The 22,499-nt window shown below is 39.5% G+C and overlaps 1 protein-coding gene across 1 annotated transcript in view; it reads left to right on the forward strand.

Moving 5' to 3' along the window:
- Positions 1–22,499, forward strand: part of CFAP58 (cilia and flagella associated protein 58) — a 115,522-nt gene that overhangs the window by 39,611 nt on the left and 53,412 nt on the right. The window contains exons 10-14 of the mRNA XM_012557697.1: positions 9,282–9,443; positions 10,617–10,763; positions 17,909–18,049; positions 18,829–19,052; positions 22,066–22,177. Coding sequence (XP_012413151.1) covers positions 9,282–9,443; positions 10,617–10,763; positions 17,909–18,049; positions 18,829–19,052; positions 22,066–22,177 — 786 coding nt within the window. The remainder of the gene's footprint in view (positions 1–9,281; positions 9,444–10,616; positions 10,764–17,908; positions 18,050–18,828; positions 19,053–22,065; positions 22,178–22,499) is intronic.

Raw genomic sequence — 22,499 nt, forward strand, 5'->3', positions numbered from 1 at the left:
TCTACTTCTCCTTCCTCTCCACTCCAGGCTGCCATCACACCACCATTGGAGCTAACTCTTAATAAATCCCAAGCTGGTCTAATTATTACTCCTGGTTTACAAATCTCTGTCAACTCTCAGTTCCCTGGGGCAGTGTTTCCCAACATTTTACATTACAGAACATACAGAAAATAACATATCCGTGATACGTGGAAATAAGGAGAAAAGGCTGCTCAGGACTGGAAGGGATCAACCTGGCTGCTCTATAATAGAATCACTGTTGTGGCACACACCTGTAATCCATGCAAGGCATAGCTTTTGGGATACTCTGATCTGTGGGATAAAATCTTTCTGTATTCTCCCTGGAAAGTTCTTCCTCCCCTTCTGTGTATGGCAACCTTCTGTTCATCCTTCAAGACCCAGTTCAAATGCCCATCTCCTTGGTCAGGCCTACTCTGACTCCCCAGGCTGAGGTAGTCACTCCCTACTTTATGCTCCATGAGGAGTTGTTGATATCTCTAGAATGTCAGTTATCATTGTCTAGATTAGTTATATTTCCTGCATCCTGGCACATAAAAGGCACCCCAAATGTTTGTAAACAAATGGATAAATGATGAGTAGCAGAAAGAATGTTGACACTGATTTTAATAGAGAATTTGTCTATTTTTCTTGGTTTTCATGTAAATGAGAAATACTGGTACCAAGTTTTGCTGTTGAATGTATTTTTTTTTTTTACAATGTCTAATTTTAACTGCGCAAGTTTATATAATGTCCTACCTAAGTAATCTGAGCACAAGTTCTTCATATATTATTAATCAACAACAGTTATTATCTCTTACTTAAACCCTGATGGCATTTAGTCACTTGCTACAGTGACTTTGTATCATCTCTGAACTTCTGTATTAAGGATAGGAGCCCTGGTGGCGCAATGGTTAAGCACCCGGCTGCTAACGGAAGAGTTGGTGGTTTGAACCCACCCAGCAGCTCCAAGGGAGAAACACCTGGCGATCTGCTCTTGTAAAGATTACAGCCTAGAAGACCCTATGAGGCAGTGCTACTCTGTCACATGTGGTCACTGTGAGTCGAAATCAACTCAAGGGCACCTAACTGCAGCAACACACACACACACACACACACACGCACACACACACACACACTCTCTCTCTCTCTCTCTCTCTCTCTCTCATTCTGCAGACAGAAAGCTCCCTTTCATGCACAGGGGGCTGGGGAATAATACCAAGGGCTGCAGAAGATGTCATGAAACTGACATTTTCATGTGCTTTTAGAGTGAGTATACATCATTCCAAGTTTACCCTTTTGACCCAGCAATTTCTCTTCTAAAAATCTAATCTAAGGAAAAATAAGAAATACAAAGATTTTCATGAAAGAAAATTCTTCAAAGCATAATTTACAACAATAAAAAATAAGAATCAGCCCAAATGTCCAAAAAATGTTGTTGTTGTGTGCTGTTGAGTCAATTCCGACTCATAATGAGCCTATAGGACAGAGTAGAACTGCCCCATAGGGTTTCCAAGGCTGTAAATCTTTACAGAAGCAGACTGCCACATCTTTCTCCCACAGAACGGCTGATGGTTTTGAACCACTGACCTTTTGATTAAAAGCCAAGCACTTAACCACTAAACCCCCCAGGCTCCTTGTCTAAAAAATAGGAAAGTTAAATAAATTGTGCTACATTTATCTGATATTAATATTATGTAACTGTTAAAATCATATTTTCGAAAACTGTTTTTTGAAGTGGGGAACATAATCACAACATGAATCTGATAAAAACAATGCAAATTTGTTTATATGGTTTGACCCCAATTTGGTCAGTATGCAATGAAAAAAGTTTAGAGGTGTATGTCAGAGGGTGGTTATGAGGATTAAATGAGCTAACATTTGCGAAATACTTAGACTAAATTTTGTTACATAGTAAATGCTGTGTAAGTTTGTGTAAATAAATAAGATACATCGATAAATAAATTTGTTGATGGATAGTCCAGAGTTTTTCCTCAGGATGGCATCTGAATATAGCTGTTCCCAACTTCTTGCTAAGATCAGTAAGGTGCAGAAAAAGATGAAAACCTTGAATAGAATCAAACACTTAAGACTGACATAAAGCCTAATGCCAAAATATGAGATAAGGGAATGGATGAGAATTATAAAGCCAACAAGGCTGAATTGAGAAAACCTACTTGGACCTCAACTCCTGGTCTCTTATTAAATTTGCTTCATGAAAGAGACTATCTGAGAAGAGCTAGAAGGGTGCTTCAGAACTCTCCCACCATCGCTTCCCTGACTCAGGGTCACTTCATCTTCCTGCAGTTAGGCAAATACTCGTTCCAGAGAACAAATGCGAAGGCAGAGGGGAAACTGGTTGTGACCCAGACCATTTGGAGGATTGTGGCGTAGAGGTGTGATAGGGTGGAGAGAGTCAACCCTGGTAACAGGACGTTCTAGGAATTACAATTCTTCATATGCTACATCAGCTCAGAGTGAAAGAGAATAGGCAGTTGGGCATGGGGTATGATACTGGTTTTGGTTCTCTGGCAAACTTTGATATACTTACCATTATTTGCGTATCATCCTCATTCTATCTGATGACTTCTGGAAAGACAAGTCTTAAAGTTTTACTTGAGTTCTTTATGATACTTGTTTACTAAATAGGTACTCAAATATTTTTTTGAAAGAGTGAATGAAGAGCATATTTGGACATCTGAATTAACTGTTCCAAGACTTACAATTAGGAATCTGTATTAAATTCTCCTTTAAGAATATATTTACTTATCCCTGTAGTTCTGTCCTCCCTTAAATTCATTTGAAACGTGTTATCATGATGAAAGATCTTAACTGATTTATCCTCAGCACTTTTAGCTGTGAATGACAGCCGACATGGTCTCTTCTCCCTTCTGGACTGCAAAAACAGTCTGAACATTTGCCTTCTGGTTCTTTCTGGTTTAGAGAAAGAAAGGTGAAATCTAAGATGCTAAAAGCCCAAGCCCTACATTTCACTTTATGAATTTAACTTGGCATTTGCAAATGAGAAAGAAGGCTATTCCCTTTTATGTCAGAATTGGATGGCTCAAAATCCCAAATCTTTTCTTAAGTGTTTGTTTTAGTCAAAGCTTGCCATAATAATGCTGCATAATAACTGACCACAAAATCTCAGTGACGTGCAAAAATCAGCATTTATTTCTTACTCACACACATGCAGCTGACTGAGGTTCTGCTGATCTAGACTGGACTTGGCTCTGGGCTATGGGTTGGGCCCAGTTCTGTTCCACATTTTCCTCATCCTCCCAGATGCGTGTACTTCTCATGGGGAAAGGAAGGAGTGCAAACAGCCAACTCCACTGAAGAAGCACATTTTATGTCTCTCTAGTTGCCTAATGCTTTCTGACATCCCGTTGGCTAACACAAGTCCAGCATCAACAGTATGGGGAAATATACTTCTCCCATGGAGGCTGTGGGGACAGAGGGAGATAGTGAATGTTTGCTGAACCATAAACTAATCTCCTGCAGGGTTCCAGCACTTTTTATTCACATAACATTTTCTCTGCTGGACTCTGACTGTTACTATTCAGATAAACTGCGAGGCACGAAGAATGGCATCATCGCTTGTGGTCCACCATATTTACTCCTTTCCAAACTTCCACAAATTCTAGGTAACACTATTTCTAGTCAGTTATCTAATCTGCTCAACATTTTGCACACAATGCGGTTGGCTCATTTCAGGATGCCTCTTTTTTCAGTCTAAATATTAAACTTCTGACAATCTCCTCCCAAGCATTTTTGTGCCAAAAAGCATTCTTCCACAACAAATCCCTGAGCTCTTTGCTTACTTGTCTGTTACTGCAGTGTCAAGCAAAGCTCTTCTATACAGATGCGTAATAATGAAATGGATAATAATGGACTTTGATGGGCTTAGAAAGAAGTGAGGAAAGCAAAAGTTGATCAAAGAAATATTGTCCACTGGATAGATCTCTTTATAATGAAATAAGGCTCCTGTTTCTTTGATTTCAATTTGAAGTTATACACAGAGCATCTTTAATTGGGTAGAACCTTCTTGAGGGGCATCAGTGGGGCATATACAAATTACAGGCTTTTTGTGTCATAATGAAAGATGTATATTATATATATATCAATATTTTCCTAGAGAACAGAATTTAGTGTTTAGGAAAAAGACATTGATTTATTAAGTACAGATATTATATAATATAACCATTTATTAAGTGATTAAGTTACTATATGTTAGGTACTTCTTATGTAATAACATGTATGTATACTTTCCTCACTATAGCCCTGTGAGGTAGATTCTATTACACCCCCCCATTTTATAATATAACATAATACATTATAAACAAAGGGATAGAAACATACCTATGCTCTCGGAAATTAAGATAGCAAAAAAACCAAACCAAACCCATTGCTGTCGAGTCGATTCTGACTCATAGCGACCCTATAGGATAGAGTAGAACTGCCTTATAGGGTTTCCAAGGATCGGCTGGTGGATTTGAACTGCCTACCTTTTGGTTAGGAGCCAAATGCTTAACCATTTCACCACCATAAAATAAGAAAGCAAATGAAACAAATCAAGCAAGACTTAAAATTTCCCGTACCTGGGCACATAGGTGTGTTTTATTTTCAGAGAGTGAGTTTTTCAGTTTCATTATGAAGGTAAAAGCATCGTCAGCATTCAAACCATTGTCATGGAGTCAGAAAAACATTTGAGAAGTTTATTGTATTAATATTTCATCAAATATAAGTTAAAGGGTTCCAAACTCAATGACCTACTTTCTTATCCTGCCTCAGTCTATATGATGTTTTGGCTATGCTGCAGATTTCCAGCATGCGTTATTGATTTTTATCTCACTCTTATTTCTATTGTAGGTTGTTTTAACAGAAAAAGAAAAGGTAGGAGTAGGTTATAAACTGGGACTGTACCCTCATAGTGCATTGTAGGTGTTTTCTGGGCTCCTCCGTAGTGGGCCTACAAACGCTAAGAGCGCCAACTCTCTGGCTGTAATAAAACCTTCTGTATTTGGATGTGATTTATCTCATGAGTTGATTTGAGGTATCTGAAAGTGTAATCAATTAATTAAGCTCCAGCCCCACAGCTGGCATCCCTCATGCTCTGATACACCGTTTTTTAACAGGGGCCAGTTTGCTGACGAGAGGTTTTGCTGCTGTTTAACACCCCACACGTTTTATGATTCTCAGGATTTGAATTTCTACGTGACATTGGTTTGAATGATTTCCGTCAAAGTAAACCGAGTCTCAACACTTAAAAATAAATTGCTTTGTAAATTGTCTTTTCCCCTAGTTTCAATACTTAGGCAATTTTTTCGTTGTCAGTTTAACTTAAATGTTTTTGATCTTCTTGGTATTGTGATGGGTTCTTATTCCTCCCAGCTTCAGGACCCCGGAAGCGAGTTTGTGATTTTGTGCATTGTTCTGTGCAGAAAGATGGACCACGCTAGTTGGATGCCCCAAAATGAAACATCCTTGGCTGCATCCTTTCTCTGAAGCATTATTCTGTCTTTGCAAAGGATTATTTTTGTTATAACGTCTGTCATAGTGATTGAGCAAGCAGTTTTTTCTTTGCTCTGATGTGCATGCTGCTTGATATTCTGAATGCTGATATTTCTATTCAAAGTATTTTCAATCTGTTTGTTTGACTGACCCCAAAGAGGATGGTATCTTGTCCATAGAAAGGCTAAATTTTTAGGATAAGATACTGCCTTTCTTTAAAACAATATGAAACAAAATAACAGATCCAGAAATGGATACCTTAGTTAGGTTTCACTTTTATTCCTAACCTATACATTTCACTTGCCAATGTCGGTATCTTAATAGGTCACCTGCTGCTGATTTTTAAGGATTCTGAAGATATTGGGGTTGTTATGAGTCGAAAACAACTGGAAGGCACTAACAACAACAACAAAGATGTAGCTCAAAGAAATGATGGAAGAATGAACCAGGGTTTCTCTGCATCTCAGATCCATCAACGTGCCTCTTCCCCAAACCTCCTTGTCTTCAATCTTCTAATCTTTCTCCTTCCAGGCCTCAACCAGCTGTCCAAGCTATTCCCACTGAGTCTGTGTATATTCTTACTTTGTGTCATTTTTCTTTCCACACCAAGTAGATTATAGCTGTTATTACTAATAACCATAAAACAGTAAAAATGATAAGACAGGAAGAAAATATTTTGTACAACTCTAGTTGCATGAATTTAAAAATTTGGATGAAATAGATAATTCTCTAGAAAATATATACATTAAAATTTGATTCAAAGGGAAGTAGGAAACTTAGAAAGATCAATAACTATGGAAGCTGCCAAAAAAATTTGAGAGGGAATTAGCTCCAATACTGATTGAGAACCTAAAGGTTTAGAATTGAGTTCCTTCAGACTTTCAAGAATCAGATAATTCTCATGCTATATAAACTTTTTTGTGAATTTAGAAAAATTGCTGCTCATCTACGTTATTTTGTATTATTTTGGGTAATACTGATAGACATTGCTTTACTGATATAGCCCATTTTTTCTCCAGTTATAATGTAGAAAGATTCCAGGCCTGGGAGAGAGCCTGGGATCCCAGGTGAGTCCTTGGTTGGGATGGTTGAGTACTAAGATGGAAGAGGCAATAGATAGGTCCTCAAAACATGTTCATTGAGTGAACGAATAAATGAGCAAGTGAATGAATGAGTGAGCAGAAATGTACTCTGTTCACTTTATGAGACTAGCAGAAACTTTGATACTAAAATAGAGATAAAAAGAAAACTATAGACCTATCTCATTTACGAATATGTATGCAGAATTCTAAATAAAATTCTAGCAAACCAAATTCAACAGTACATTAAAAGAATCATCCAGTATGACCGAAGAGGATTTATTCTGAAACTGCAAGGATGGTTTTCTATTAAGAAAACTATTGCTGGTATTGTGGAAATAGAAAGTATTGCAGCTATTTTGGAAAGCAATCTAGCAATATCTATTAGAGCTAAAAATACATATGTCCTTTGAGCCAGCTAGCCTACTCCTGGGAATCCATCCCACAGAAGTAAAAGCGTGAGTGCTTGAGGACGCACGTACAAAAAGTTTTTGCAGCGTTGTTCCTGTTGGCAAAAAAGTGGAAACAAAGTTAATGCCCATTAGTAGGGAAGAGTTGAGTGTAAAATGGTAATCCTCCCTGTAAAATCTTTTATGATCTTTAAAGTGAATGAATTAGGGCTATACAAGATGATTTTCACCAGATATTATTGAGTGATAAAAGCAAGATGCAAAGAAGTATATACAACATCCCATTTGGCCAAACCCCCCCACCCCGAAAAAAGCAAAGCAGAACAAAATGGAACAACAACAACAACAAAAAAAACCTCACCAAACAGACAAAACAAAACAAAACAGAACAAAAAAGGAAAACAAACAAATCTTTGTGTCTATATATTTACTAGTTGAATAACTTTGGAAATGGTATTAATATTTTGACCTCGGTTCCCTTCTTTATAAAGTCAGGGTGATCATAATACACATCTCAGGAATTTTGTGAAGATTAAATAAGTTAATATATGTAAAGTGCCTGGTACAAAGAAAATACCTAATAACTATTAGCTATGGATCCCTGGTGGCGCAGTGGTTAAGAGCTCAGCTGCTAACCAAAAGGTCAGCAATTCAAATCCACCAGCCACTCCTTGCTGCTTGGAAATCCCATGGAGCAATTTTACTCTGTCCTTTAGGGTTGCTATGAGTTAGAATCGACTTGATGGCAATTTTTTTTTTTTAAATTGTTGTTATATTTGTAGAACTGAATAGAGTATGCAGAATTCAAAGAAAAATACGGAAGGATATATATTAGATTGTTAACCTGGTTGTGTTGTGTGTAATGAGGAATTGATGTGGTTGAGGCAGGAAGGAAGGTCCAAGTAAATAAGGAAAAGAAAATAAATGTACATTTGACATTTACATGTTTATTTGAAATTATATGTAGGAATATATATAAAGTCATCAAATTAAAAAATTGTAAAAAGAAAAAATATTAATAAGAATTAATAGCTCCAATAAGAACAAACAGTACAAGATAATGTATTCTAAAAAGGCACTTACTAAAATTTTATCCCTTCTTAAATGTAAGTCTAAGAAAGTTTTCAGAGATGCTTATTTAAAGGTATAAAGGATGGATAGTTTAAACTCCAGCCATCATCAACTCTGATAGGAAAATATTAGAGCAGGGTTGCTCAGTGTGTATTTTCTGGAATATTAATTTCACAAGTGGGGGAAAGAAAGATTCCATAGTCCAATAACTTGGGAACATGGTGTTTACAACAAGTAGCCACACCAGAATCACAGGTAAAATGTCAGTTTTTTGGAGGAACCTTCCCTGGCCACCTTATGTCCCTTTCCCTCCATTCTCTGTTTACTTCCTTAAATTATAGCCATTATGAGAACCCCGCTAAAATTAAGTGACATCGTTGTAAGAATTTTCTCATGTGTTCTAGCTGTTGTATAGACCTTAGTTCCATTGATTTTATCAGTTTTCCTCACCAAAATTTTTCTTCTTAAGGGATTTTTTGAGATGTTTGTCCTTAAAAAAAATCAGTATCTGTAGACATTGCAGCTAAGTCATGATTGTGCAATTCCTCCTGTATGGATCGCTCGTTTACCGGTATCGATTCACTCTGGAATTTTGTGCCTTGCTTTTTCATACTTGCAAAAAGGAGGCAGTCATTCTTGCATCCCATCTTTCCCAGAAGTGTTTTGTGTACAACAGAACACATTTTTATGAAAGCCTTTCCTTTCCCTTGTTGCAGTGAGTTTGACATTGGCAAGACAGGGCTATGATTGCTATCAGTGTTCAAAGGCCACTTTTCTTTCTCCTGGTTAACTCTGTAAAGCGGCGAGTGTGGCCAAACAGCTAGGCTGTCTCTTCTCTTTCTTAGTGCTTTGTGTTAAGATCTGTTTAAGCCTGTGGCTTTTTCTTCTCTTTTTTTGATGAGGGGGGTTGTCAGGAGAGGTTTTCAGAGTTGAAAGAAATTCTTTTCTTTTTCTCCCTCTTATGATCACAAAATAACTGCACTAAGCCTTTATGTTTGCCAGAACTCTGGAGTAGATAAAATGTATGTTTGTCCCTAATCAGCTGGGCTGAATTTCTGTGTTGTACCGCAGTGATTATAGCCACAGTCAGATTTTCTGATGGCTGGCGTCTCTGCCAACCACCCTCAGATAGAAATCTCCAAGTTTGTTCCAAACTGGTAACCACAGATAGGCTATTTAACTATATTCATATACTTATTTTCCCCTCCAGGTCCTCCTGAACATGGAAGACATAAAAATCCGTGAAATGCAGATTTTTGACTACAGGAAAAAAATAGCTGAATCAGAGACAAAATTAAAACAGCAACAGAACCTTTACGAAGCTGTGAGGTCAGACAGGAATCTGTATAGCAAAAATCTGGTTGAGGCTCAGGTAAAGGATGTGTTTGTGTCTTTACATTTTGATCCTTTCCCACACTAGGTTTGAAACAGTTTCTGCTATCCTAATGGCAGAATTTAGAATAGATCAAGAAAGAAATCTCGTGGAATTCACCAGATTTATGCAAAACTGTTAGGTTGTTTGAAATGGAGATGACACAACTTGATATGATGGTGGCGACCATTGTCCTATTTTTAATTGTTATATAGAATTATCATTCACCTCTTGCTAATTTCTAAAACTGCTAATAGCTACCATGACTCAGAGGGCAGCAGCATGCTATTGTCATTTAATTGCAGAGCTTTTCTTCAGAGTTTTAGTTAATAATGTTTGTTGTGCTTCCAATTCTTGTTCTATAAAATGACGAATAAAGTGCATGCATACCTCTGTGTGTGTGTGTGAGATTTATACATTATGTATACTTAGTATATGTTATGGATTGAATTATGTTCCCCAAAAATGTGTGTCAACTTGACTAGACCTTGATTCCCAATATTGTGTGATTGTCTACCACTTTGTCATCGGATGTGATTTTCCTATGTGTTGTAAATCCTACCTCGATGATATTAATGAGGCAAGATAAGAGGCAGTTATGTTAATAAGGCAGGACTCAATCTACAAAATTAGGTTGTATTTTGAGTCAATCTCTTTTGAGATATAAAAGAGACAATCAAGCAGAGAGACAGAGGGACCTCATACCACCAAGAAAGTAGTGCCAGGAGCAGAGCGCATCCTTTGGACGTAGGGTCCCTGTGCTGAGAAGCTCCTAGACCAGGGGCAGATTGATGACAAGGACCTTCCTCCAGAGCCTACAGAGAGCGAAAGCCTTCCTCTAGAGCTGACACCCTGAATTCGGACTTGTAGCCTCCTAGACTGTCAGAGAATAAATTTGTTTGTTAAAGCCATCCACTTGTGGTATTTCTGTTATAGCAGCACTAGATAACTAAAACAGTACATATCTTATGGAATATTTTGAGTGTTAATTCTATTAGTACTCCGAGATTGATGGGCACAAGATATAAAGGCATAGTACAGTTTTAATTGGTCAGGAGACCATTGATATGAGAGAGCCTCCTTAAAAGAAAACTTGAATATGTGTTGAACTTCCATAGTGACAGTAATGCCTACTTATTTCACTTTCAAATGTTTCTTCTTTTATTTTGTTAGGATGAAATAACAGAAATGAAGAGGAAATTAAAGATTATGACCCATCAGGTAGATCAGTTGAAAGAAGAAATATCAGCCAAAGAGACAGCACTTGTGAAACTACACCTGGAACAGCAGCGAATAGAAAAGGAGAAGGAAACCCTAAAGGTACAGACATTATAATAAAAGTGACAGACCCATGTTCTGTCTATATGTCCCACTTGAGGCAGGCTCTGCTCTCACTAGAGGCAACAATGGGCAGGGAGAACAATCAAGGCTGGCTGTGGTCTCTATTGATGGTTACCCAAGCCAACCCATGCAAGGCACCAGGAAGATGAGGTTACTATCTCCAGGAAGTGCTCCTTATAGGTAGTGCTCCCAATACGATGGGCAGGGTAGGGGGAAAGGGGGGCTGTGGAGAGGTACAAACACCTAGTTCAGTTATGCTGGCTACCATCACATCAACGGAAGAGACCTAGCAGGATGGCAGTCCAATGAAATCCTTGAGCTTGCAGGCTCACTACAATCCCTTTGCATTCACAATCCAAGTCCAATCCTTCTGTCCACATGTAGTCCTCCCAGACTCCTCCTTGGGCCTTGTTTAAGGTAATGCTAGCAAGGCCCACTGTCCCTCTGCTCCTAATCATTATTTTCTTGGTGCACACATGGCTTTTCTGCCTGCAATATCACTAACTACTGGGTGTCCGTCAGATCATTGTCCCCACTTGGGTTTGCCCTTCACCAGGTTCATGGCTCACTTTACCTCTATGGGCCTAAGAACTTTGCAGCTACTCCTCCTGGGATCACCTTTTAAATCTACTAAGTGAGAACATTCTATGTCTCCTAACCAGGGCTTCTAACCGGTTCCTTCTGGTTTGAACCCCTGCTGAGAATTTGCATTTCTAACAAGTTCCCAGGTGATGCTAATGCTGCTGGTTAGGGGCCAGTTCTGAGAACCACTAGTAGAGCAGTGGTTCTCAAAATTTATTATACATAAGAATCACCTGGGGATATTGTTAAACTGCAGATTCAGATTCAGTATATCTGGGGTGGAAATGAAAATTCTCAGGAGGGATTCGAACTGGAACGAACTGGTTCAAAGCCCTGCTACTAATGTTATAAGGACTTTTTCAAAGAATACGTCACCAAATAATTGCCTCATTTCAAATCTTCTAACCAAATATGATTTCCCTTTTTCTATTCAATCCAATAGATTTCCCTTCTAATCCATTTGACTAACGAATTTAAAAAGGAATTTCTAAGAGAATGATGCCACCCTTATTTTGAAAATGTTTTATGTATATTCAGAATATTTATGAATGCTTATGAGCCACTTGCAGGAACTGTTTACAACAAAGTAGAGACTGGGTACCTTGGTTTCTGCACATATTAGCTTTCAAACATAGTTCCTGTCTTGTAATGTGTATCTACTGTTGAGCAGGTTTAATGGCCATGTTTCCTTGATTCTAAGATGCTGTAGATTGAAATATGCACTCTTAATTTAATGATGGGTTTTGTCAATTTAATAATAGGTTTTCATGGAAATAGAACTACTGCCTTAAGTTAGCTTAAGGCACATCTTAGTTCAAGAAGATTAAAATGTGAAAAACCTATGTTTAGAAAAAAATATGGTAATTGATATATTTACCTCTCTGAGACTTTTGTCTCCCCACTCCAAGTTATGATAGAGAAAGAATAGAAAATGCTGCATTAAAATTTGTTTATATATAAAGAAACATACAAGTATTTTCTAAAATTTGGCAATATCCTGTGTCTTTGCCCTTATTCTCCTTACTCTAAAGAACAGTTTTATAAAAGGCAGTTTGTTCCACCCTGGAGCCTGTAGTGGATTGCGGGTTTATTTATCACTGAATCAATCAAAAAGAACCTTATTATAAACATAGCTTTACCCATGGGCCTCATGGACCGATGTTAGCATGGCTTCAGTGTAATTCCATTTGTAGAATATCTAATACATCAACTCATTCCCTTTAGAGAATGACATTGACTCTGATCGCTTACTTTCCCAAGTAACACTGTATTCAAAAGACCTATTATTGCCCTATAATGGGGTCCAAGGTGGAACTGTCATCCATAAAATCCTGATTTAGAACAAGCAATTCACTATGCAAAGATAAATTATTTTTAATTCCGTAGATTTTGACTTTTTTAAGTATTTGCTTCAATTTGGTCATCTTATATAAAAATTCTTTTAGGCTTATTATACCCCTCATAAACAATCATCTACACATATAGCCCCAAACATTGTAATTAAATATACTAAATGATAACTGGGGTCCTGGGTCAGCAGAATTGGCAGCTGGTGGACATGAAGGATGATTAAAGAGCTTCTATTCTGGAGAGTCAACTCTAAATGGGAAAGAGCTTTGGGTCATTGATTATAGGAAGATGATTGCTTTGGACCTACCATGAAGCTAGGATGCCTTTTCTCCCAGAATTTCCCATTAAAGCAAGAATGAAGAACAGAGAAAGGATGCCTGCTTGATTTATTATTTGAGGTTACCCAAGAGTGACTTGCCATGGTGCTTCACCTGGGTAATTTTGGCCTATCATTAAGCCCATTTGACATTCTTTAGAGAGATTTAACAGCTCAAATGTCGAGTTTGAGCCTCTTTTTCAGCCTGAGAGTTTGAATCACATTACACACATGTCTCCGGATTCATGCATCTAAAGTTTGCAAACCAAAACCCTGGGGGAAAAGGGCAGATTTTCTAGTAACTTTGCTACAAGAGAGGTTTAGCTTATTATTATGAGTTCTACAAAGTTAGTGGGCACAAAATCCCTCCTGGAGGGGCCAGCCCTAGCCTGCTTGGTAGACCATGAGATGTCTTTTGACAGGACAACCCAATTTACTACTTCTCAAAGCTGACAGACGAACAGTTGTCCACAGTAGGTTATTGCCATCCTCATTCATCCCCCTAAAAATAAAAGTCTTGCTCCTTCCACATTCCTTTTCCCTTTTCAGTCCCTTCCAAACCCCACTGACTCCTCAGGATTCGAGACATTGCCAGCGTATTATGGTTATGACAGAATGTCAGTAATTCTCTGTAGAAGTCGCTGCAACTGGGTTCATCTGCCCGTTCTGCCCCAGTCTTGTTTCATCAGTACTGAAGGAACCATCTCGTTTGGAGTGTGTGCCTTCCAGTCCTAACAAGCCCCTGATTCTGTCTAGTCACCTCCCAGTCATCCCACATCAATCTGACAGCACTTTGATTCTCGGTGAATAATTCAGCAGCAAATTCTCTACGTCCAGAGCTCAGCATCACATTAGCGATTGGCTTCAGGGCACCGTATCTTTTTACTTAGTGGACTCTGTAGAATGACATGGCTGGGGAGCTCTTGCAGAGAGAGAACGGGCCTAATTATTTTTGTGGCTGGAAGACTTCAGTTGGTCCTATTTGTTTTGCTAGCTGTAAACAGATGGTTTCTGTGAAAGCTAGTGAGCCTTGGGATCATGAATGAATGGTGAAACACCCACAAGTATGGTTCTTGAGATATGATTTATGCCCATAGCCAAATTAGATGATATATATTCCATAAACACTTATCACAAAACTGTGTAATTGGGGAGGTAGTGACTAAAGAGTGTGTACTATCTTCTCATTACAACTTCATGCCACCAGTAATGCTTTGATAGATGCTGAAACCTCAGGTCCCACTTAGAACATGACTTGGTGGACTTTTGGGTGCACAGCAGTTGTTACCATCTTTCCTGGGTAAGACTGCTTAGATTTATAACTGCTAAACACATTAGACCCAAGGTATTTTGTTGATGTTAACATTTGCTGCCAACGTCTAATGCTACATCTTGTTTACAGCCCATAAATTTATGACATAAGGAGACCACTCAGAATTTTGATATATTATGAAAAAAAAAATCCAGCAGTGCCAAACACACGTATGGTTTTACATTCCAGACAGATACTTTTACACACCGTTGATTGCATTTTAATATAACAGGGGTTTCATTTTGTTCTGCTGATAGATTCTGATGAGCTCCTGGCACTTAGGAACAGGGGAGTGAATGTTGCACATCTGGGAAAATAAAAGTTTTATTAAAGAAAGCATGAACCAAACAGGTATTTTATTGCTGTCTTTGCTGTCATCTTAAATGATTATAGGAACAGAAAGGCTGGTTCTTCACTTTCTTTCCTAACAGGCAATCCCCCAAAGTGGTAAATGCTAGGCTAGATCTCTTCTCAGTAAGTATTTCCTTTTGCTTATCCCCTAGACCAAAACATATTTCATGAATGAGCAAACGATGTCAGAAAAGGCTTTATAGTAGCTGGTTGCATTTGTTTGTAAAACTACATGTCTGTTACTAGGTGTGCAGTATCTTCTACAGTTTGGATAAGTTTGAGATATGGAATTAATGACTCTTAGTCTTCATGGGTAGAGGCAGTGGTAGAATTCCTGCCTCCCATGTGAGGGACCTGGCTTCAATTCCAGGCCAGTGTGCTTCAAGCTCAGCCACCACTTGTCAGTGGAGGCTAGTATGTTGCTGTGATGCTGAACAGCTTTTCGCAGAGCTTCTAGACTAAGATAGACTAGGAAGAAAGGTCTGGTAATCTACTTATGAAAAATCAGCCAGTGAAAACCCTATGGATCACAACTGTCTGATCCTGTTGTGCATGAGGTAGCTGTGAGTCGGGGGCCACCTCAACTGCAACTAACAACTGTCTTCATGGGTAAGAGACAGACCTTGTTTAGAGTTGGGTTGCTTCATAGTCATTTGAAGGTATGAGAATTTTTATCATCTTGGTGACCTTTCCTGGTGGGCGGGGGTGTGGGTCTTGATACTTTTGGGAAGGAAAAAAATCACTATTCTCTTGCTATCGTTTGCCTGACCTACAGCCATTGGCAAGTTGGTGTCTTAATATCATCTTGTCATCTCGCTCATGATGCCGGGCATGGGTGAAAGCAGAGCTCTGTCCTCTCATTTGTTTCTTCTTGTACTGATCTGCTCTGTACCCACCTGTCCTTCCCATCTGACATGGAACCTCTCAAACATATACAGTAAGTTCCAGGGTTACGAACATCTGACTTATGGACCCTTTAATGTGATGTAAATTTGCCCTCATTTTGAAATGACTGAACCAACTCCTACTCGCAGCAGATTCTTCATCACAATCACCTTCACTTGCTGCACGTGTAGTTTTTAACCCTTTCATGGCCCAATTATTTTTTCCTTTTAATTTTTTGTAGAGACTATGTGTTTGCAGTAATGGAGGGCATGCCAAATCATTGAGTGTGTCTGAATTTTTGGTAGGTAATAAGGTTTTTGTTTTATGCTTCATTCCAAGAATTGTACCCTCGGAGTCCGGAGGTACATATGTATACTCCTTGTGAACACAAATTCTACCCCCAGCGTCCAGAGGTACGTATGTGTACCAAATAAAAATTTTCAAAATTTATGTTTTTCCTACCAAAAATTCAATGATTCAACACCACCCCATACAATACCCTGTAAAAACAGTAATTTGCAGCACATGCATGTTTTTTCCATTTCAAACTGTTATATAGGGCCCTGCCTGCCGGCAGCACGTACCTCCAGTGGGACAGTAGCTTTCCAACGAACCCTAGTGGTACAAAAAGTAAGTGGTAGCTGTATATACCACTGGTTCTGAAAGGGTTTAAACCATTGAAAAGGCTTTGAGCCTTTTCTTGCACTAAAGGCTAAATAAGAACTGTATACACCTGTTCCAACTTACCTACAAATTCGACTTAAAGACATACTCAGGAACAGATCTCGTTCGTAACCTGGGAACTGCCTGTATTCCTCTTTTAATATGGTTAACTCTGTGGCTCCCCATTGCATGCTGTGTACAGTGCGTGTCATACAAGGCCCTTCCCAGCTTGGCCCAGCTGTTTTTCCAGCCTCACCTGCTAATCCCTACCTCACACTCTATAATCCAGCTATAGTAGATACCCTGCCATCTGTTGAACAGACTATAAAGCACCTCTTAGGTGCTTTATAGTTTGCATGCCTTTGTTTAGGCAAGCCTGACTCTGGAATGCTCTCTCCCTAACCCATGCCCCTTCATTTTGGCACTATCCGTCAACTGCCAAGGCCCTGGCTGGTCCTGCCCTCTAAACCCCAGGCAGAAATAGAAAATCCTATGTACTCTTGTGTCCCTTTTCCACACAGGTGGATAGCATTTCCACAGAGCAGCGTGGTTGATTATATCTGTCATCTCCCGTCCCTGTAGTCTTACTCATCGTCTCTGTTTGAGTTGGAACATTGGGTGGTGTTAGCAGAGAGAGCACAGTCTTTTGAATCAAAAGAGCTGAGTTAGAATCTGAACTTGGATACTCACTGTGTGACTTTGGGCAAGTTAAATTTGCTTCTCTTTGTAAATGCATCTGTAAAATGGGGATATTAGTAGCTATGCAAAATGCCTAGTATCATGCGTAAGATGTTTGTAGGTAACACACATACTTGCGGAATCAAAGTGAATATGTCCTTTGACAAGAGGAATCTTCCTTCCCAAACTTGCCAGTCCTTAATACCCATTCCCCATCACTCCTCTGACTCCATGCAACCTCAAGGACTGGACTCAGGTCTGAGCTCTTGCAGGAAGCCTCTGACAGCCCCAGTCCAGAGATGGCTTTTCCTTTGACCTCCTGTGACATCAATTCACTGTCTGAATGATAAAAAAGATACAGAAAAAATATTGCCTGGACTTAGTATTTGAATACTTGTATATCTTATCTTCCATCTGGATTGGAAGTGTCTTAGGGGCAGGATCTATATATCTTTTTATACCTTTTATAACCTGTTGTGTTCCGTTCGACTATTTTACAAGACAGATACATAGTTGTTGCCTTTGACTGATTTGATGTTTGCTTGCAGTGGACTTTCATCTCTGCATTTCATGTGCTGGTGGTGTCAGGGCCATTGCAGGAGCTGTCCTCACCCCACGTTCTCCTCTGCGCTATTCTTTGTGCATTCTCCCAGGGTTTAGCTGGTAAGAGATGAAGTGCTGTTGAATACCAATGAAGCCCCTGCTGTACAGATACAGAAAAATGATAGAAATCCCTTAAGGGCACAACTCGTAGAATGAGCATGATCATCATAATTTGCGTTGCTGTTTCTTTACAGGCTTTGTGTGTGTGTGTGTGTGTGTGTGTCCCATAAGCTTGTTTTGCTTGTGAGAGTGATCAAACCACGTGAAATGAAACATCAGAGGGAAGTATAAGAATCACAACTGTATTATCTAAATCCCGGCCCTGCAGTCCTGGTTTGTGCTGTTATCAAGTGAAATTTGTCTGTATCTTTCACTCTTTGTCAGGCCGAGCTGCAGAAGCTGAGACAACAAGCCCTGGAGACCAAACACTTTATTGAAAAGCAAGAAGCAGAAGAGAGAAAACTCCTTCGAATCATCGCGGAGGCTGATGGGGAGAGGCTGAGACAGAAGAAGGAATTAGACCAGGTAGGAACACCTGCAGACCTCCTCAGCAGCTGGCAAGTGTTCGAGTCACGTCTTCATGAACGCTCATTCTTACCTAAGCGCTTCCATCCAATGCTATTGGAAGAATAGCAGTAGAGGCCTATCTTTTGTTGATTAATTATGAAATATTTATTTATTCAACTCATATTTATAAGCACTTACTATGTGTCAGTCACTACTGTTGACACAGGGTATACACGGTGAACAAGAAAACAAGGTCCCTGTTCTCAAGGAGCTTACATTCTAGTATAATTGCTCATATAGAATTGTAATTAATAATTAGATTATTTGGGAGTTAGAATCTCAAATGCATAATTTGGCAGTTAGGAATGCAAATGCTTTCAGGGACCTGGCAGGTTAAAAAAAACAAAAGGGAAGTTTGCCAGTGTAAGACTGTAGGAAGTAGTGCAACTTGGCAAGAACTAGCCCACCATAAAGTCATTCAAATTGAAACATTGTAAAAATAATGTGCTGGAAAACAAACAAACAATCAAAACAACACAGTCATGGACCAAAGCTAGGAACTATGGATTATTTGTTATACTTCTGCTCTTTCCAGTGAGACTGTAAACTCTGATAGGAAGAGTCCTGTGTTTATTGTCTAGCGGGCTATTTCCAGTGCCCACCCACATGGTGCCTGGACATACGGACATGCCATAAATATTTATTGACTGAACGAATGCTGCTGCCTTAATGAAAAATGAGACTTTGGTCAGTGAGTGACATTTTCCCGGTGGTCACGTTCTTCCTTATCTTTCTAGGTCATCAGTGAGAGGGACGTCCTGGGGTCTCAGCTTGTTCGGCGCAATGATGAGTTAGCTTTGCTCTACGAGAAGATCAAGATCCAGCAGTCAGTGCTGAACAAAGGCGAGAGCCAGTACAACCAGAGGGTGGAGGACATGAGAATCCTCAAACTCGAGATCAAGAAGCTTCGCAGGGAAAAGGGGATTCTTGCCAGGAGTGTGGCTAATGTGGATGAACTCAGGTAAAAGGAAACCCCTCAGGGCTGAGGGCTCAGTGGTCTGCTTGGAGCTCTCGAAATAACCTTGTTTTCGTGCTTGCTGGTCATTGAAGGTCTTTATCAAGTTGTATAAAATAATTTTTACATGATGATATTATTAGCAAATAAAAAGAACAGAATCTACATTGTGTTCATGCTATGTCACAGGTGTGAACAAGTTTCCTTTCAGGTGGGAATAAGCGAGTACATAAAGATTTTTTTAAAAAAAAAACTCTATTCTGGATTTTGGGAAAGAAACTTTAAGTCAAATCCCAAACACAAACTAGTTACGATTCAGAAAATGTTTCTCCCCCAATGAGCTCTTTGGAATTTCTTTAATAAGGCAGCGTGCAAGACGTGAAGCATCAGTGTTTAAATTTAATCCTGGTAACATTTGCACATCTTTTTCTTAGAGTTATATACAGAATGAAAAGAGGTGAAAAATTTAATTTTGTCACCATTTGCAAACTGTTTCTTTAGAAGGCGGCCAACTTTTACATCTCACCCTTGATTTATCTCCTGCAGCTTTCACTTTGGCTTAGCGTGCCTTCCTTCTTTAACTCTTGCATTGCACAAGATCTACTTTCCCTCTGGGAAAACGTCACCATGGTTTCCACAGGCGATTGCAGGACACCACACAAGAGGTCCGGTGGTTTCTCAGTAGCTGCCTTGGTTCCCCACAGACTTGTAGGTGAACAGTATCCTTGACCACCTTGGGGCAAGGGCACAGTTAGGGTCTGTTTCTCAAATTAACTGGATTAGAAACTAGTTTTGATACTTTGATGCAGTGAGCATGTTCAGGATTAGTGAGGTTGCCGCTATCGAGGATGGATCAATATATACTTTTTAAGAGTTGCTCGTATTTCAGGTAATGAAAGTAATACAGATTCATTGTAGAAAATGTGGGAAATGCAGAAACCATATAAAGGAGGGATTAGAAAATCACTCATAACTTTACTTCCTAGAGATATCATGGTTGATGTTTTGGAGACAAATGGATTTATTGTAAGTAGCTATTGAATGATCTCCAAGACTATCGCTAAACTTGTCAGCCTTGAGTTATTACATACACAAAGGACCAGATTTTAGCTGTTTCTGGTCAATATTGCTGGTTTGTTGAGAATAGACTGTATTTTTCTTATCAATGGGAAAGCAGTTTAATAATGATATTGGAGACAAGAAGGCATGAATTCCAGCCTCAGCCTCACCACATACAAGCTGTGTGACCTTGGGCAGATGACTTAACTTCTCTGAGCTTTGAAGTTGTAGTTAAAATCAAACACGAAAACAATGTAATGTCTCTAGCAGAGTCTAGTAAAAAATAAGCCACCAATAACAGTAGCAAATACTCTCGCCCTTCTCTTCTGATGACACTTTAGAAAATGGAAGTGTTAAAAATATGCTTTTAATTCTGAGCAGCTTGTTCTGAGCTCCCTGTTGAGTGAACATCATGCAGTTAATTCTAATGGTTTGTCTTCCTAATGAGGGGAGATTGTATTATTGGTTTAAATGAAGCAATTAAGTAAAAGAGATGGCTTAGTATTAGTAATCTGCATACCCGCAGCAGACAAGGACAGATAATAATATCCTTATTGCCCATGTCAACGTGAGTACTTGCCTCCTGCCGCCCCTCTAATGAAGCTTCTCATTCGATGGCGTGGCAGAGACTCAGGCTACTCAGGATGGCTGTAACACATTACCTATTAGCTAGAGATGCCCATAGATTTCAGTATGTTAGAGCCAAAGCTAGTTCTTTAGGACTTTTTTCAGCCATCTGTGTAGTTGTGGAACATGAGATGAAATATTGTCCCTGCTCCTAACTCAGTGGTTCTCCATCCTGGCTGCCCATTAGATTTACTGGCAAGACAGACTTCTGCGCCTTCAAAGCTCAGGCCCCATGCTAGACCAATTAAAGCTATATCCCTCTAGGGGTTGGGTCCAGGCAAAGGTATGTTTTCAAAGCCCCCCAGGTGACTGTAATGTGCAGTCAGGGTGGAGACGCACTGCCCTAATTGTCAGGTTATCACCTGAGCCTCACTACTGGCAGTCAGGTGCCAGAATTTGGGTGGAATGTAGACTCTCCTGCTGCTACTGGAGACTTTCAGAAACATTAAAAAAAAAAAAAAAAAATTGAAACTCTCGTAGGTCAGCTCCTCTCTGTTCCTTCCATGCACCTCAAATTCCTAGAGTATCCAAAAACATAATTCTGAACCCTGGCATGGTTGTTTTTTAAAGCTAAGGCTGAAGTTTGAGCTCTGCAAGAATTGATATCATCTGTGTCTTGGCCAGATTAGAAGGCTGCTCTCAGCATTCTCCAAAGTCTAATTCCAACATTCTGTCTAAGATTTAGTATTCTTGGTGGCATAGTGGTTAAGCATTTGGCTGCTAACTGAAAGGTTGGTGGTTTAAACCTACCAGCCGCTCTGTGGCAGTCTGCTTCCATAAAGATTTACAGCCTTGGAAAGCTTATGGGGCAGTTCTTCTCTGTCCTAGAGGGTCACTGTGAGTCAGAATTGCCTTGACAGCAACAGGTTTTTGTTTTTTTTATCTGTACATAGCCATTTGAAGATACCGTAGTCCAATGGGCAGAGAATTTCTTTGCAAACAAGAATTTGTCTTATTCAACCCCGGAAGACATGGCCCCTACACTCTCTGTTAGCTCAGAACTGAAACCATTCCCAAAGCGAAGTCTTTAGACAGTGATTAGACTGAACTATAAGACATAAAATGATACCCGTGAAGAGAGTGCTTTTTAGCTCAAGTAGATACATGAGACTAAATGGGCAGCTCCTGTCCAGAGGCGGGATGAGAAGGCAGAGAGGGACAGGAGCTGGTTGAATGGACATGGGAAATCCGGGGTAGAATGGCGGAGTGTGCTGTCACATTATAGGGAGAGAAGCTAGGGTCACATAACAATGTGTGTATAAATTTTTGTGTGAGAAACTAACTTGAACTGCAAACTTAAAGCACAATTAAAAACAAATTTTGTCTCATTTAGGCAGGAGCTTTATCACATGCAAAGGGAATTCTTGAAGGAGAGGACACGGTGCCGAGCCCTGGAGGAGGAGCTGGAGAACCCCATGAACGTGCACAGATGGAGGAAGCTCGAGGTAACGTCTGGCAGAGCATTCTTTCCGTGCCCAAATTTCTTCTACCCACCGCCACCCCACACACAATTCCTAAACTAAAACACGGTAAGAAGCATGGGCTTACTTGAGTCTATGCCAATTGTCACCTAAAATGTTTAAGGCTGTATCAAATGTAAATTGGATTGTTCCAGAACCAAATGGTTTACTTGGGCTTTGCTTAAGATATCTCGGACAAAATCCTTTCTGCCTAAAAAGGATCCAGTGACAGCTGTGAACTGCCATTACCAACTGACGTTTATTTTTCTTGTTTTGGTTGTTTTTGGCCAACCAGCTATCCTCTGGC

The sequence above is a fragment of the Trichechus manatus genome, unplaced genomic scaffold (genome assembly GCF_000243295.1).
Source record: "Trichechus manatus latirostris isolate Lorelei unplaced genomic scaffold, TriManLat1.0 scaffold00007, whole genome shotgun sequence".
Lineage (NCBI taxonomy): Eukaryota > Metazoa > Chordata > Mammalia > Sirenia > Trichechidae > Trichechus > Trichechus manatus.